Below are 17,036 nucleotides of genomic sequence, written 5' to 3' on the forward strand. Positions count from 1 at the left end.
TGTTGGGTCATTTGATGACACCTGATGTCAATAAACAGCTTTTGATTTCACTTGTAGTAATGTTAACTTTAGGCAACAATGGTATGTTCTATGCTTTAGAGCAATTTTACTTCAATTTCTTTATTAGCCCAGTATCAATATTCAGATTAGCGATCACATCAACATGATAGTAAAATGCAGATAGAATATAAACATAAACAGTAGAAGACAAGCCAAGACAAGAGGACACAAGATGTGGCCCCAGCCAGGGACAAATCCTTGATCAAATCTTCTTTTAGTCTTCAATAGTTCAGCAGAGAGAGATAGTACAATTTACAAGTCAGATAATTTATAACAGCAGCAAAAGAGCCCTAATCAGAAAAGTCAATGCTGGTCAACAGGGCAGATTTGACCCTCAGCAAATCGGTCAACTTCAGCCTCCAAACAGCAAGATAAAACAGCCCTCAAAACATTCAAATTCACCCCAGTCAAAGTCTGGTCAAACAGCCCACCTGCGGTCAGCCTTAGCTGCAGTCAATGTTGGTCGACAATCAACTTTTAGCCTTTATTTCTGTGCCCAGAAATGTGGCCTGCCCAAACAGAGATAGCCCTCATAAAAATGCAGTCAAAGGAGGTCAACGCATGCTGGTCAATGCTTGGTCAAACTGTCCAGAAATTCGGTCTCTTGAAATTTCGGCCTCCTGAAATTTCAGACGTGTGGAGAGAGAGAGGCTTAGAAATCCATACCCAATCAATGAGAGAGAGAGAGAAGTGTGAAGATGAGTGTGTCCAAATGAGGTTAAGTCACCTTCTATTTATATGCAATATTGAGGATGAATAGACGTGACGGTTGGACTTCTGAGCCTACATAAGATTGTTGGCCAATCTTGACAATTTGACCATAATCAAAATAAATTCATAACTTCATTTGTACATGTCAGAATCAGATGATATTTAAATCAATCCTACACTTCTCGGAGAGAGGAATCCAAGAAAAATATCAGCTGTCATAAATAAGATGACCCATGTGGAGTTTGGCCTTAGTTGCCAATTTTAACAGGTAACTATGGACTATTTGAATCCCACTTCTATGGTACATATTTATTAACGATCTGAAACACAAAAGTGGCATAATGCAAAATTGTTCAATTGATTAAATGGAAATAAGTCATGGCAGTATCTTTCAGAATGCAATATTAGTAAGGTATCTAAACGTAAAATTTTAATAAGGCATCTAAACCTAGTGACTATGAGATCATCACTATCCGGGTGAAATAAAATATGGACCATGCTCTTCAAAATCCAACTGTGAGCACCATTTATAACTCCAAGGTTTTGGCATAGGGCCTTGTCTTGAAGGACCATCCTATAGGCTTTTATCATGTAATTAGGGAGTAGCTAAGAGTTTGTAGGCCCAAGAGATTGGGGCCTTGCTTATCCTCCTACATTGTGTATGCAGTAGCCTAAATGTGTGATCAAAAGGCCCTTGTTTTGTATCTCAGAATAATGGGAGGGTATATTGGTATTTTTGGCCTAAAATCCAACAGGGCTCATTTTGGATTGATGGAATTGCAGACATCAGATGTTAACAATGCACAATCTGGTTGCAGGAAGGGAATTCAAGGGTTGTAAATCCATTTCTGTTTTCAAATGCAGCAATTCCACCTATCCAAACTTGCAATTTCAGCAAAATTTGCCTGGCTGGATTACAGGTTGCAGGAAGGGAATTCAAGGAATCCATTTCTGTGTTCGAATGCAGCAATCCCACCTATCCAAACTTGCAATTTCAGCAAAATTTGCCGGGCTGGATTACAGTAAGTAAATTTATAAATGTCCAACTAATGACCACCAAAGTAGGTCAATGGGATTGAAGAAGAGTACAGTAAGTATGGCTACAATGTGGGAGTGCTAGCGCATCTCCTAAAAAATGCTAAAAATGATATATAGAGAAAAAGAAACCAGTGGTAGTGCTGCCGTGATAGGTATATAAGAGACCATGGTATAATACTAAATACTCAATAGTCTGCGGCACGATGCAAAGTAGTATTGGCCTGCTAAAAAGGAATGAGTGAGTGAGATGGTAAACTCTGGTAAAAAGGAATGAGCTAGAGATGTCAAGTGCTCCGAGTCTAATGACCGATGGTGAAGGAGGCGAACTGGGTATAGGTTATCTGTCAAAGTCCCCTGGGGCCAGCAGTGGAGCTGACTGTATGATCCTGCGGGGGGATGTATGAACGAGGAATACTCCTAAAATCTGATGTCGAAAGGAAGAAACTCTGAATAGGTCTCTGGCCATTCCCATGGGATTGGGAGGTAGTCGAAGATGTCAGGACACCCTGCTCTGGAAAATTTAAGGATGGAAATTTATCTTAAACATTGGAAACCTTGGCGAATCTTACTAATCCATAATATGCAAACTATAAAATGCTTGGTGATATTTTAGTAAAAATATTCAAACTTCTAATGATTTTATATTGTTTCTATAAAGCGATTTTTAAGGTAAAATAATTCTTTGTTATAAAATTTGGGTAAATCATTTTCAGGAAAAAATAGGGATTCACAAATCCTTTTTTTAGAAAAAGCATGCAAAATTTAGCCCATCTGTGAATATTAACCCTTAAAATTTTCCCTGGTCCCTATGGTGCTCTGAGAACCTGTGAAATGATGTATAGTTTGGTATCATTGAATTGGTCTCAATGGTATCTGTTGATCCCACCGAGGTGAAGGCTGAGAAGAGACATGAGACCTCACTCTTCTATTGTCTGGAGCATTCTGAACTTCTGCCTGTTGCTTGTGGCTCCGGTCTGACGAGTCCCCATGAAACTATGAGTTGATTGTCCTGGTCATCCCAGGGAAGGGCATGGTGCGTAGGTGCTGAGGTCAGTGGCTGAAAATCTCCCTGATGAAGAGTGCTAAGCATTGCGGGTTCTGGTACCTGAAGCAGGTAGAGAGGGAGCCTTGCGGATCCTGCTATAGACAGTGATAACGTCCTCCTATCTCATAGTATAGGGGGCACCTAAAAATGAGGTGCGTCTCTGTCTCTGGCTCCTGTAGGTGACAGTTGCCAGATTGTATCCTGTCATGGTATATGGTGGTCCGTCTCAATCCGGAGTCTATGAGAACTAGCACGGAATTGCCCCCGCGGGATCCTAAGCAAATTTGTCCAATGACTGCGTGTGTAAGGGGGGCAGAGTCACGGACTATGATGCCATCCTGCAGCTGTAAAAAGTGCTCTAGGTAGAAGGACATTTACCTCCCACAACCATTGCCATCCGATAATGAGAAAAGGTTGAAATTGTAGAACATAGTCTTCTTTGATTTTGTATGTATAAAAGACCTGTTGTTGATAGCTTAAATACAGTAATATTAGCACACAGGTTCATTAAGACTACATGGGGTCTTTACTGATCATGCATGTGGGTCTGTACTGTTTTCTAACAGCAAGAATTTTCTGGAGAAAGTTTTTTGCTCAGTTAAATAGCCATCTGATTCTATTGTACTGTTAAGTAGCCATCTGATTCTATTTTTTTCATGACTGCCTGGATACCAAGCCTAAAACTTGTGTATAAACGCTTGCCTGTGAATCAGGTGAAAAAAATAATTGTGACCTCCAGAAAATGCATTTTATATGCCTATGGGTAGAAACACTTATGCATATCTTACAACAATCGTACACCTTTGTAGATTAATATTCTAGTTATTTTTTCCCCAAACTATATAAAATAAAGGTAGTATCATATAGTATCAAGTGGTCTAGACACAACAATTTATTTTAAACGAGCGCTACTAATTATTAGGGTTGTTTTACCTTTATTATGAAAAATCCATTTGTAGCAATTAATTTGAAAGCAAATCTGTTTCAGTTTTGTTCTTTTTGATGATCACCGTGGCTATTTTGTTTCCCTTAATTTCTGCTGTGAGAGAACATATCTGGTAAACATGCACGTGTGCATACAAATTCTATATCTTGATAGTCTTGGCATGATTCCGGCTATAGATGATGTTATTCTGAAATCTATGTTTAATGTGTAAATTTCCTTCATGCGGTAGCTTGCACATGAATATCATATTTTAATAATCGGTATTCTATATGACACAGTCAAAACACATTTTCAACTAAAATAATGTGAAAAGCATAATCTCCACAATGCCTCTTTAGTGATGTTCTGTCGCACTCTTTTACAGACTCATGGTTTTGAAGATTAGTTCAAAATTTGAGCTACGCCGATTTTGTCGCACAACTGGTGCTGTATCCTTAGTAAGCATTTCTATCCTATATCTCTTATTAGTGTAATTGCTTTGTATCTAAACTTTAAAGGTTGACATATTTCTGGAAGTTAATGTGTTTACATCTGTGTTGCAGGTTAAACTTGGCCAGCCAGGTCCAGATGAGCTAGGATTTGCTGACTCTGTTTCAGTGGATGAAATTGGTGGTGTTAGAGTAAGTTCTTTTCACTTTTTTGAATAAAAGTTTTGTTAAAGATTTTGACAACTTCATCATATTAAGGGTCCTATGCTTTGGGTCTTACGATACTGAATTGTTAATTTAAGAGCTATTTTGACATCATTCCTAGCATGCTGCAGGTAACTATTGTGAAAAATGAAGCAGGTGGAAACTTGGTGTCAACAGTGGTACTCCGTGGAAGTACAGATAGCATATTGGATGACCTTGAGAGAGCAGTCGACGATGGAGTGAACAACTACAAGGTATTTTTCTTGGAGTTTCCTGTAAATGTATAATGCTTTTCCCACCATGTGTGGGTTTTTTTGCTAAATATTGCTACTATCCTATATTTTTTCACTATCTAAATTTCGTAGCTTTTGGTGCTTTGCCAACTTATATTTTGCTTCAGGCCATGTGCAGGGACAGTCGTATTCTTCCAGGAGCTGGTGCAACTGAAATTGAGCTGGCGAGAAGACTAAAGGATTTTGCATATAAAGAGACAGGGTATCTGTTACTACCATAAAGTTTTTTGGTTGGGTTGACAGTATGTTAGCTTACATAGGTTTTATTCTCCTGTCACTGGTTAAAAAGGGAGGCTCTGTTGTAATTCCCTAGTCAGAATCATTTAAAGTCATTTAATCTTCAATTTAAAAGAAATGTGATAGGTTGCAAAAGTGTTGTTTGGCTTTATTAACATTGGTAACTCCTGTTTGCACATCTGCCTAATGTGTGATGTGGAGGCAGGCCTCTCAGTTGAAAAATGTACAGATTGCTCAAACTATGGGCTCCTCATATCTGTCAGATCTATTATTATGAGATTACATCATTGTTGTGCAATAAAGAGTCTTAGATTTGGCATTTTCTAGGAGTTGCATTTGCTCCCCCACATTGCACTTGAACTGGTTGTATCCTTCAGTCCCGTTGACCTATTTATGGTCATTTGCTGGACGTTAATAAAATTATCTTATTTTATCTAAGTAGTGGCTTCTGCACTGATATTAGATACCCAAGGGTGTTAGCTACAAGGCAAAGATGATTGTTTCTAATTGTATGCATCTTCTTTATACATGCATGGCCTTTATTAAACCTTGTAGATTGTTGACCTCAGGCAGTTGTTTTGATTAATTAATTATCCAGAGACTTGACCGAGTTGTAGCTTAGATGGGATGAGGGTATTTGTCACTGCATCTTTAGCGTTTTGAGCTGTGTATTTGCTCTTCAGGATGATACAGAAGAATCATAATCATCATATCTCAGGGCTTTCATCTTTGTGGCAAGTTTCCTTGTGCATTCAGTATTGCAATTTACTTTCTTTTCTGAAGATTATGGGGTTGGCTGGTGATGTTCCGGCCATTCTTAATTCTACCTCTGGTTTGTGATTGTTCCTGTCAGTGTTATCAGAACTGGACAGAACCAGTCTGAACTGGCTGGTCAGACCGGTTGGATGGCACAATTGGTTCTGACCATCCTCCTAAACCATTTTTGGCTGCTTCGGTACCGAACTGGCCATTTTCACTGAACCGGCTGTAAAGCTGTTTACAATGCAGCATGTGGGGCCTTTTTTTTGATAATTTAATTTTTGTCTTAGCTGGGTACTAGACCACAATAGGTGCCTAATATTCAGGCCTATGGCCCTACTATTTCAATGCAATTCATGGTAGTGTTAAATTCTTAAGTTACATTCTCCTTTATCTTTCATTTCCGTCCTTTTACTTGAATTTTGAGCATTACCATGAAATGCTTGAGAATGTTTGAGAGTGGTCCTGATCTCATTGGATTTCATATGTAGAAAATAGAGTTTTAGATCTCACTCAAAATCTAGCAGACCTAACAGTTTTTCAGGATTTCATGATTGGGGGATTGCAATGTTTCCATTGGATTTTGTTATGTCTGAAGGTATGGAACTAGTATTTAATCAAGAACACCAAGCCCTCTATGTACCTTGATGATAGTGGCATTGATTGTTGAACTCCTCCATTGGATTTTGTTATGTATGAAGGTATGGAACTAGTATTTAATCAAGAACACAAGCCCTGTATGTACCTTGATGATAGTGGCATTGATTGTTGAACTCCTCTATCATGATCTTAAATTTACCCATCACTCAAACAAAATCTTGAATTGACATGCTAAGCATTTTTTTAAGCTTATTTTAATGCTTAGAGGGTGATATTGATGACGAAGACCTCATTTTGATGATATAGGTGTAACGTTTTCTTTTTTGTATTCTAGAGGCCATCAAGGGCCTATTTTTTGTTGTTGTTGTTGTTGTTTATTTTGGTTTATGTATTTTTGGTTCAAAGATGGATTGCACTCGGTGCTATTTTGGTTATGTGCACCCTTACATCTTCGATAAATGAGAATTTTTGCTTACTTGTGTATATAAATAAGCACTTGCTGAATCTGGGACTGTGAACCACCTGCCAGTGTATCAAGTAGGGTCCATCCCAGTTGGATGTGTCTTGCAAAAATCCTGTCAGACCTGGGTTGACTCAGTCAAAACTCATCCTGATGGCAAATATTCATTGAGTGAACATGGACTTGCTCAAAATCCATCTTGCTTCATGAGACTTGCCAAGTCAAATCTGGATCAACAAGCAGATTTTTGTGTTGCTGTGCTCCTTTTTTCTTGTTTTCAGCTACAGTTTACAAAAACTGGTGAGCAGCTCCATCAACAACCACCACAGCTATGGTTTGGACAGTGGCACACCTATTAGGGTTGATTAAAACCCAAGGCTCTCACCTGCATCTAGGGCATCAAATTACCAGCAGATTTTCATTATTACTTGAGATTTCATTTTTGGATCACATTCAGGAGGTACAGATACAGCATATAGGACAGCACTTTATTGGCACCCTTTTTTAGAGGTTAGGGCTGTTATATTTATCATTTATGCAGTATTTCGTAATTTGTCATATGAGTTTAGGTTTTGAGTTGACTTTTCGAGTCTTGACATTTGACTTTCACAATGGATGAACGATGATACGAATCATTCTTTATGTGATTGAAATTTGATCATATTTGGTATTGGCTATGTTTTGTCATATGATTTGTCACACCCTATTCATTGTGAATGTCTTGTATAATGTAATCTTTCATTCATAATGTAAAAACATTTTTATTTTTCTTGACATATATATATATATATATATATATATATATATATATATTTTGTTGTGGTTCACGGACACCCGTGGTCATTGGGTAGCCGTTATGTCCACGGTAAGAACTGGGCAGATCGACCCCGAAGGGGATCAAGCCCCTCGGCCTATATCTAGACCTGACCCCAAGGGATTTCGGGAATTGACCCTGTGACCTCTCAATTGGTGAGGCACTGATTTGGCCGGTTGAGCTAACCCTTGGGGCTTGACAATATATATATATATATATTTTGGTATTTTTGATGGTGGTCAGTCTGAAGTCATTGCAGAGTCTCTGGCTAAAATGAGTCATGCCCCGACTTGAGACATTGGTGCGTGCTGTATTCATATGCTCTAGCTTCATTTTCCAAAAGCTGTTAGTCACAATCAAATTTGTGACTAAATTAAGTTTTGAATCCGTATGCAATACTTCATTCTGTTTCTTATTGGGGAAATTTCTCTTCTAAAATATGTGATAGAATGTTCAGTCTGAAGAAGATAAATTAGTGTTTTAAATGATACAAACAGTGGTGTATATGCTAGGGGATGCTGTGGGTCTTACCTAATGCACTCTTTTCACTGTCTGCAGATTGGATCAGTATGCGATTAAAAAGTTCGCTGAGAGCTTAGAGTTGGTTCCTAGAACTCTTGCGGAGAATGCTGGATTAAATGCAACTGAGATTATTTCGTCGCTTTATGCAGAACATGCTTCTGGTAATTTCAAAGTTGGAATAGATTTAGATCAGGGACTTTGCCAAGATATGACAAGCGATGATGTCTGGGATCTTTATCTTACCAAGTACGTTCTAAGATAATCAAGCTTCATCTCATGTACTTTGCAAGTCTTTTTTCCTGTTTCAACCAAAGTTGTTTGTTACATCTTTCCTGCTGATATTCTCTTACAAAATAATCTACAGATTGTGCTTGATTTTGAAGACCTCATTTCTAGCAATTGTTTTTGCCCAATAAACCTTCGTTTTTTTTCCAAATTCAATGGTTGCTCGGTTAGGTCGAATTTGTGGTGTTTCCAATTTTAGGATGAAGTATCTTAAGATGACCCAACTAAATACACACTAATCTTTTGCAGGTTTTTTGCTTTGAAGTACTCAGCTGATGCAGCTTGCACAGTCCTCCGTGTAGATCAAGTATGGGATATCTTTTATTGTATTTTTTGTTGGATTATGAAAGAGAGATGATAAATCATTATAAATAGTAACAAATTTGTTCTTATAAATCCTGTTGATTTGTCGGCAGATTATTATGGCAAAACAGGCAGGTGGTCCAAGGAGGGATCAACCAGCGCCAGCAGATGAGGACTGAGATTTTATCTGGTTCCAACATCACTTGTTTTAGTATAAAATGTCTGGGTTATCCTATTCTTTGGTTGTGGTTTTGCAGATTCGTGTGTTTGCTTCTTTTTCTGCTATTGGGAACAAGCAGTAATGTATCATTATTTTCAACGAGGGTGCTTGATTACCTTATGAAAGGCGGCTTTGTAGTTTCACTGTGACATGACTTCAAGTGACATGGTATAGATTTTTGTTTTTATAGGTTAACTGGTGCCCTCGTCGTCATACAAATATATTTTACTTAAAAATGTGTGAAACTTTATTGCCGGAGTAAAGAAAGATGAAAAACAATATACGAGTATGCTCTTTCTATCTTCTGCTCGGATGGCATTGTAAAAGGGTTTTGATATAAAATTTTTGAAGATGCCACACAGCAAATACTGAGGATTTTTTGCCTCTTAGTTTGTAAACTGTGTTTAGACTTCTAGCATTGAGCTAGAGATTTTTCTTGGAATTAAACTCTTGTCAAATTTTATTTAATATAGAAAAGGCATTGATACATTCAATATATGTCCTTGAGACCCTTAAAACTGTAATGAACTGCTTAAAGTCTTCCTGTCATCTGGTTACAGTCATGAAAGAAAATTTGTAAGATTTGTCTATCATCCGATAATGGAAAAAATGAGAGTAACAAGTTGTCCTAAATATCTGCAACTACATTATGTGACCAACAAGAGAAAACAGGACTGCAAATTCTGTCTCATCAGTAGAGTATCAAAACTGAAATCACCCACCATTGGGATACAAGTGAAGAAGATAGAAGAGAAGTTGTTTTTGTGATATTCAGCATTTCTTATGATGTTTTGGAAGAGTGGATGTCGATGACCAGCCTTTTCTGTATCGAAGAGATAACTATGTTTGAATCCCAAATACTTGTAGGCCTCTTATAATCTACTCAACAGCCACTTAATGAGAAAGATCAGAATATTGAGTTCTACCCAACTACTGCTTCTTTGACCTAGGTCAGGCCACCTTTGAAGGAGATCCAGCGATTCCCATTAAAATGAAGCAGTTTGCCTGCCCCACAAAGACCTGGATTGCTTTTAGAGGCGCCATTAGAAAACTCCCAGGTCTTAGATTTGCCAATGCTCGACTTACTGCAGCTGTCTTTTCTTCCTGGGCTCTGAAGGAAGTTTTATTCCTTGATAGGAGAATTTTATCATGTAGAAATCCTGTGAGGGGTTGAGATATTCCTCATGAAAGGTGGCTTTGTTTCTGGCGGTCCATATTGTCCATGAAACAACTGCTGGCAGGTGTGAATGGTTCTTCATCTCTGGGCATTTGGGGAAGCTATTCAAGGTCAAATCTAGGGTCTTTTCCATGTGGTCCTTCTTCCAGTAAAGGATATTGCAGCATCCCGAACAGATTGAATAAATTGACGTGAAACCAGCTGATGATTCTTCCCATCTGAATTGGTTTTATGGAGTATGCACCTGCCAGGGCCTTGCCAAGATCTTTTTGGACTTTAAGAGGGGTTTGTAGCTTCCACACCACAGACCCTCTTGTTTCAGGGATGGGATGGCACTGCAGTACTCTCTTTTCACATTGCAATTCCCTAAATTTTGGGTTGTTGACCACACCAGATTATCAGGTCCGTTCCTGATTTGGATGGAGGCTGTCATTAAGCTTTCCATTCTTTTGAAAGATTTCATCGGAGAGATATTCAACCTGATGACCAAAGAGACGCCTTGTGCTTATCTTAATCGTCAGCTGCTGTTTCATAACCCTGTTGAGATAGCTGAATCTTCAATTCCTCTAAAACTTTGTAAACCTCCTTTCCCTCTCTCCAAGGTTCTGTCCATAATCTACATTTCTCCCATTGCCCATCTTCCATGCTAAAGAGCTACCTAACATAGAGAAGGATAACACAAGAGCTGAACTTTCCAGAAAGATGATCCTGTAGAATATTTCTTTGTGGGGTTTGTTATCCATTCTTGATGACGATGCTGCTGCTGATAACCTGGCAGAGACTTTCAGTAGATATGATCCTCCCAATGTTTTTGGCAGCAAGGGATCCCCTAAATAGATGAATGTGCCTTAAACCTCGTCATTTTCAGTTTTCAGATTTTGTAAGGGAAATTCTTTTCTTTTTTCTTTTCTGTCCAGAAGAAGCTAAAGTATTTCTTTTTGTTCTGGTTGAGATGGCCTTGGAAATGAGTGCCAATAGACAGGTGCCCTCCATGACTGATTTGACAAGACCTGTCTGCCTCCTAATGATAACCATTTTTTGCATCAGGTGTCAATCCTCCTCTCTCTTGTTGTATACCCACTGCCAGTCCTTTATGCATAGTTAGTAGCCTTATCTCCAAACACAGGTATATCATTCCGATGTTAAAAGGGAGAAGCCTCAAAGGGTAGATTGGTTGTTATGGCATACTGATGGTTCATTTATCTACAAAAGGCATCAGCTACTGAAAGGAAGGAGTGCGGGTTTGGGGGATGAAGAGGGCACCCCTTCCTAAGCCTCCTTGGAGGCTTAAAGAAACTAAAAGCAGGACCATTGATAAGCACATAGAAAGAGACAGTAGAAAAACATGCCTCTATCCATTTGACGAGTTGCAAATTGAAGACTGCATGAAATTATGAATAAGAAACTATCTTAAGAACCAATTTATGTTGTCACAGGACTTCATCAGGTGCAATTTTGCAATTCTGCATCGTCTCCTGAGCAGCACTTACTGCATGATGTACGAGCTTGCGATCAGAAAGCGAAATTGCTCCTTTGAGATTGCCTTAAAAAAAATAGGCTCGATCCTGTAGACAATAATTTTGGTATGATTTTATATGGCTGATTACAAAGAGTGCAATAAACGTGGAGTTAAAAGCTTCAAGAACTCCCCCCTTCCTAGACTCCACCACTCTTAGGAGGTTGTCTTCCATTAGTTCATAGAGCCAATATAGAAATTCTATAGGGAATCCATCTGCCCTGGGGCTCCTATCATGCGGGAATGAGTGGACCATATGTGTCAACTCATATTTGCGGATTCTGCATAAATCTCCTCATTTTTTTCTGCATTAACAAAATTGCTGAAGCAGGAGTAAACAGCCACAATCTCTGTACTGTTGACTTCTTGTGTTTCAGTCTATAACACCCTGAAGAAGTGTACTGCTTCATCATTTAGGTCTTGGAAGGAGGATATTGTGTTCCCAGTATCCTTTAACTCTCAGATGATCTTGTGGTTCTTGCTTCGGTTTGCTTAAGTATGAAAGAATTTCGTGTTGCCATCCCTCTGTTTTAGTCATATTGCCCTTGACTTCTGTTTGTACATGTTCGTCTCGCACTCCAGTATTTTCTTTTCTGCTTCCAGTGGTTTTATGATTTCCAGTTCCTCATTGGAGAAGACATATCTTGCATTTCATTTATAAACCTGCTCTATCTTCTGTTCTATTTCTGCAAGGTCCTGTGATTTTTTGGAGAATCACGTTGACCATTATTTGGTGAGCTTGTAAGTAGATTCTTTTTGGAATTGTTGCATGGCTCACTTTTCCCTTTTTCCATCACAATGCTTCCATTCTTGAGCCACTAGGATCTTATGCAAAAGTGGGGGTTGAATTTCAATGGGCAGGAGGTTTTTGCCTGCTTCATCCAGTTAAATAAAGATAGGTCTGTGTTCAGAAGGACTCCCTATCTCAGTACTAAATCTGGTCTGTGGTCAGAAAGATTGCCAATCAGAGTTCTAAATCTGACATTCTCTTCTAGAAGGGAATCTGGAAAAAATTTAACCATTTTGAAAGGTCTTCTTCTACCCGGGTATTGTTTTGTCATGTAGGAACACAATCAGTGGGTTCAACGTCACATGGGTGGTTGTCCTCCAGCTTCTGATTGAAGAAGACTGATAAGGGGTCAGGTCTTCCTACACTTGCTCAGATCTCACTTTGTTTTAGCTATAGTTATGCCTGTTTTCTGGCGTATTAATCCTTTTTCTTGTTTAATTATAATTATGCTGTATTTTCATCTGTTAATTTGATTTTTGTAGGCAATATTCAATTCATTCTAAATACAATTGTATATTCAATTTCTATTGCTTTAATGAAAGTCATTAGTAATGGCATTCTCTGATTCAGCTGTTTTCATTATTGATTTGTTTTGTGGTTAACATAAATACAGGTTCTAGATATTTCTTATTGTGCAGAAAGTTTCAGGTGAAACTAACATTTATTCTGGTGACATTGCCAATCTAAAGCAAAACGAGGATACAAAATATTTCATTCTCTAATTCCAATGAAATGAATTATAGTTCCAATGCTGAGATTTAACAAGATAAAAAAGGTGGAGGATATTGATGGAGTTATTTCCGTACAACTAGAAGCTTTTCTCTTCCTGCATTTCCGGCTTATTAATCCTTTTTATTGTTTAATTATAATTATGCTGTATTTTCATATGTTAATTTAATTTTTGTAGGCAATATCCGATTCATTCAAAATACAGTTGTATATTCAAGTCTATTGCTTTATTGAAAGTTGTTAGTAATGGTACTCTGATTCAGCTGTTGTCATTATGGAATTCTTGTTTCAATGCTGAGAATTAACAAGATATAAAGGTGGAAGATATTGATGGAGTTGTTTCTGTACAACTAGAAAGTTTTCTTCTTGCATTTTAGGGTCTCTGTTTTGCATTTGTTGAGAGGCTTTTGGATATATAGAAGTTGACATCCTAGTTCCCTGGAAATGTAGTATTGGGAGTGTCTTGTTTGTGTGGTGGGCTTCCCTTTCTTCTGTATGATTGACGTTAAAAACTGAACAGGCAAAGGCGTCTAAATTGGTACTTGAAACTCGCAAATTGTAATGCTTGTACTAACTATTTCTCATTCTTGTACTTGAATACATATATGGACATTTTATCTACTTTTCCTGTAAGCTAGTTTTTCTGTAAGATGCACTCAACATATTCCAAAATTTGCATCTATATTTTAGACATTCAAGTTCAATCTGGGAGCAATCTCTTTCTGAAGAATGAGAAAATGTTTTTGGCTTTGAGTTCTGAGCTGGAAATTGTTCCAAAAGTGCAATGCAAGCAAATGGTGATGTTTACTGCTATAAAAATTATAATGCTTGTATGCATTTTTGAGTAAAAGTTTACACATTTTTTTTTTATTGTAACCTTGACAGGATTACATCTTCAACATGTCCAATAAATCAGTCCAATCGGGGCGGGGAATTGAACTGGTGACTTCACATCAAGGAGTGCCTTAACAGAGCACCTGATCACCGTCTATCCAAGACCCCGTGAAACAACATGTGTTTAGAAAAAAAAACTAAATGGTTGGATTGCCCCAGGGAGTGCAAATTACAGAGCCTCTTAAAGTTCTGAGGCTATTTGTTTTTTCTTATGTTGCACTGCTTTTGGGGACGAGGGGGACTGGGGGACGAGTTTCTGGTACTGCTAGAGCGCATCCCCAAATTTTCCAAGGAATGGCATGTTGGGGACGGCAATAATATATATATATATATATATATAATAAATATTATTATTACTATTTTAAATTCACCATGTGCATAAAGATAAATAATAAATAATAAATACATCATTGCAATAAAATTACAACTATTGAACTAGCTAAGAAACCTGAAATTCATGTTAATAATTACAAAACCAAATACATAATCGCAAATCTCAAATTCAAGTTGAAGTTTTTAGTTCAAGGACGCTGAGTGAAGAGCAGTGTTGAGTAAGTGAACTGTTCTCCTAGTGTGACACATGATAGTTAGTTAGAGGGTATCCATCAATATGACTGTCCAAATGGCCTAGCGCTAAAACACTAACTCTTGGTAGTTTGACCTAATTTGTCTTGCCACAAATGTCAAATCAAAAACCCAGGGTTGAATTACTAGAGCTAGTTGTCTTGCTTGTTATTTTTGGTCATCCAAAAGCAGATTCAGTTTTACTATTCTTGGTTGACATTCTTGCATGTAAACTAATTGGCAAGCATGCTAAATTTGTCAAAATCATACCTTGGCTCAAATTCCTAATATTGCCAATCTCAACACCTAAATTGACCTTGATGTTGTTGATTTGTAAAATAAAAGCTAAGTTTGACTAGTCAAACACTAGATATTTTCCTAATCCTGTGAGAGAAAAAAGGGCCTTTCTTACAATCACCGCTACTAATATGGTCAAGTTAAACAAATTCAACTTCCTTGGCATAGCTAGCAAAGTTACAAAGTGTGTTTGAGCCTTAAACATAGTGTGGTTTCTTTACATCAGTCTCAGATGTATGTAAGTCTTGAATCCTGGTTTATCATTCTTGGACACTTAAATGTAAGTCTTGAATCCTGGTTTATTATTCTTGGACAAAGTAAGTGTAACGAACAGTTTTGGAAACATTGGTCTCAAGAGGAAATGCGCTGAAGTGAGTCATTGTTGGCAGCATTTACTTCACACAGGAGGTTATATTAAAAAATAAACATCCATACAACTTCCATTGTTTGAAGGAAAGCTATCCAAGCAGCAAAGTAAACTCAGTGAAAATCGGGTGAGGCATACTGCTTTTTCCTCGGGGACAACAGAACGGTACTTTAAAAGTCCCCAAAATTTGCTAGGGATGGATTGGGAATGACTTGGAAGTCCCCAAGTCCCCAATGAAGTCCCCAAAAAATTGGGGACGTTCCCAAGCCCTGTAAAAGTCTCCGGTACGCCAGAACGTCGGGTATGAGGGATTTTTTGGTGGGGATGGGTCCCTGTGCAACATAGGTTTTTTCTAGCAGCAAGCCAAACAACTTTTTTGAGCCTGTCATATATTTTAACGTCAGGTACAAGGGATTTTTAGGTGGGGATGGGTCCCCGTGCAACATAGGCTTTTTCTAGTAGCAAGCCAAACATAGGCCTTTTCTAGTTGCATTGGTTGTGGGATTATTGCCTCTGTTGCGGTCTGTGATTCAAGTTAGAGAAGTGCCTCTGAATTATTGCTAATGGCTCATCAATATAGTGCATCACTTGCCAAATGTGATGATGCGAGTTTTATATTTCAGTTTTGATGGACATATATGTATATTTTGGTCAATTTTAGTATGTGGCGGGTATGAAACCTGCTGTGCAATTTTTGCACCCACCAAGTTCATTGCCCATTCCCTTTCAAGGCTATGGCTGGATGTGATGTTGTCAATTGCAACAGGTCACATTATTTCTGCTGGTGACTTCAGTCTTAAGAACAAAAGCAAATGATTTCAACAAATTGGACTTCACCACCTTCTCTATATCAACCGCTGAATTTTTGTGGACCTTCCAAGGCACTGCAAGAACATGTTGTAAAAACAGTTGTGTTTCAGCCTTCATCTTCTTCATGTCAAGGTCAAAATAAAAGTCATCGAGAGGGTCTGTATGGCTTTGGCGTGATTGTCCGATATAAGCTGTCAAGATGTTGCAATAGTATTGTTAAAATGATACGGTCATTGGACATTTTAATGTTATTTGTTTGATTTTTCGTTTCACCAAGGATCCCATTGAAGTAATATATGCGTAGGGCACTTGTTGCACAAAAGAGATTTGGTACGTCATTAGGAGAAGTTTACAAATAATCTTAGGTTATTGGCATCTTTATTGAGGATCCTTTGCCCTTAAGATACATTTTCTCCTTTAAGAGGGGATACTAATATGACTATTAAGAAGGCATGCCAATAATTTATGATCGTTATTTGAAGATTACTTACCTCTTGAATTGAACCGATTGACACAACCCATAGTTTAATAAGATACATTAACTTTGTGCTCTCCAAGAGGCTAACATAGAAGAGCACTTCATTTTCAAGCGTCCCTCATGCTACATGAGATTCAAGGGAGATTTATTGTTTATACAAATATTCGAGTGGCCGTGTCATTGAAATATTTCATTATCATGTCGAGAAGTTGACCTATGTTTGAGATGAAGGACTTTCGAGTGAGTGGTTTTGTGGGACTAGAAGTTTCCCACTTCTATGTTTGAGAGGAAGGACTTTTGAGTGAGTGGTTTTGTGGGACTACTTCAAAGTTGTGATCCAGTCGGCCAATCACGCATTTCTTGACTATTTAGCGAAGATGTCAATCCCTTATTAGACACGTCATGGACATGAAACGTAGTGGTCTATTGTGCCTCTCTTGTTTTGTTTTTCGATCATATAAATTTATTGCAAGAGCAGTTAGACTTACT

The 17,036-nt window shown here is 38.0% G+C and overlaps 1 protein-coding gene across 1 annotated transcript in view; it reads left to right on the top strand.

The window, feature by feature from the left end:
- Nucleotides 1–9,419, top strand: part of LOC149240745 (T-complex protein 1 subunit theta-like) — an 83,054-nt gene extending 73,635 nt beyond the window's left edge. The window contains exons 7-13 of the mRNA XM_089373801.1: nt 4,165–4,237; nt 4,343–4,420; nt 4,564–4,686; nt 4,833–4,927; nt 8,154–8,363; nt 8,652–8,709; nt 8,819–9,419. Of these exons, the coding sequence (XP_089229927.1) occupies nt 4,165–4,237; nt 4,343–4,420; nt 4,564–4,686; nt 4,833–4,927; nt 8,154–8,363; nt 8,652–8,709; nt 8,819–8,884 (703 nt within the window). The 3' untranslated portion in view covers nt 8,885–9,419. The remainder of the gene's footprint in view (nt 1–4,164; nt 4,238–4,342; nt 4,421–4,563; nt 4,687–4,832; nt 4,928–8,153; nt 8,364–8,651; nt 8,710–8,818) is intronic.
- Nucleotides 9,420–17,036: the final 7,617 nt, after the last annotated feature.

Source organism: Pinus tabuliformis, chromosome 8, assembly GCF_031772625.1.
Source record: "Pinus tabuliformis cultivar Carrire ecotype Pingquan chromosome 8, CPIR1, whole genome shotgun sequence".
Taxonomy (NCBI): domain Eukaryota; kingdom Viridiplantae; phylum Streptophyta; class Pinopsida; order Pinales; family Pinaceae; genus Pinus; species Pinus tabuliformis.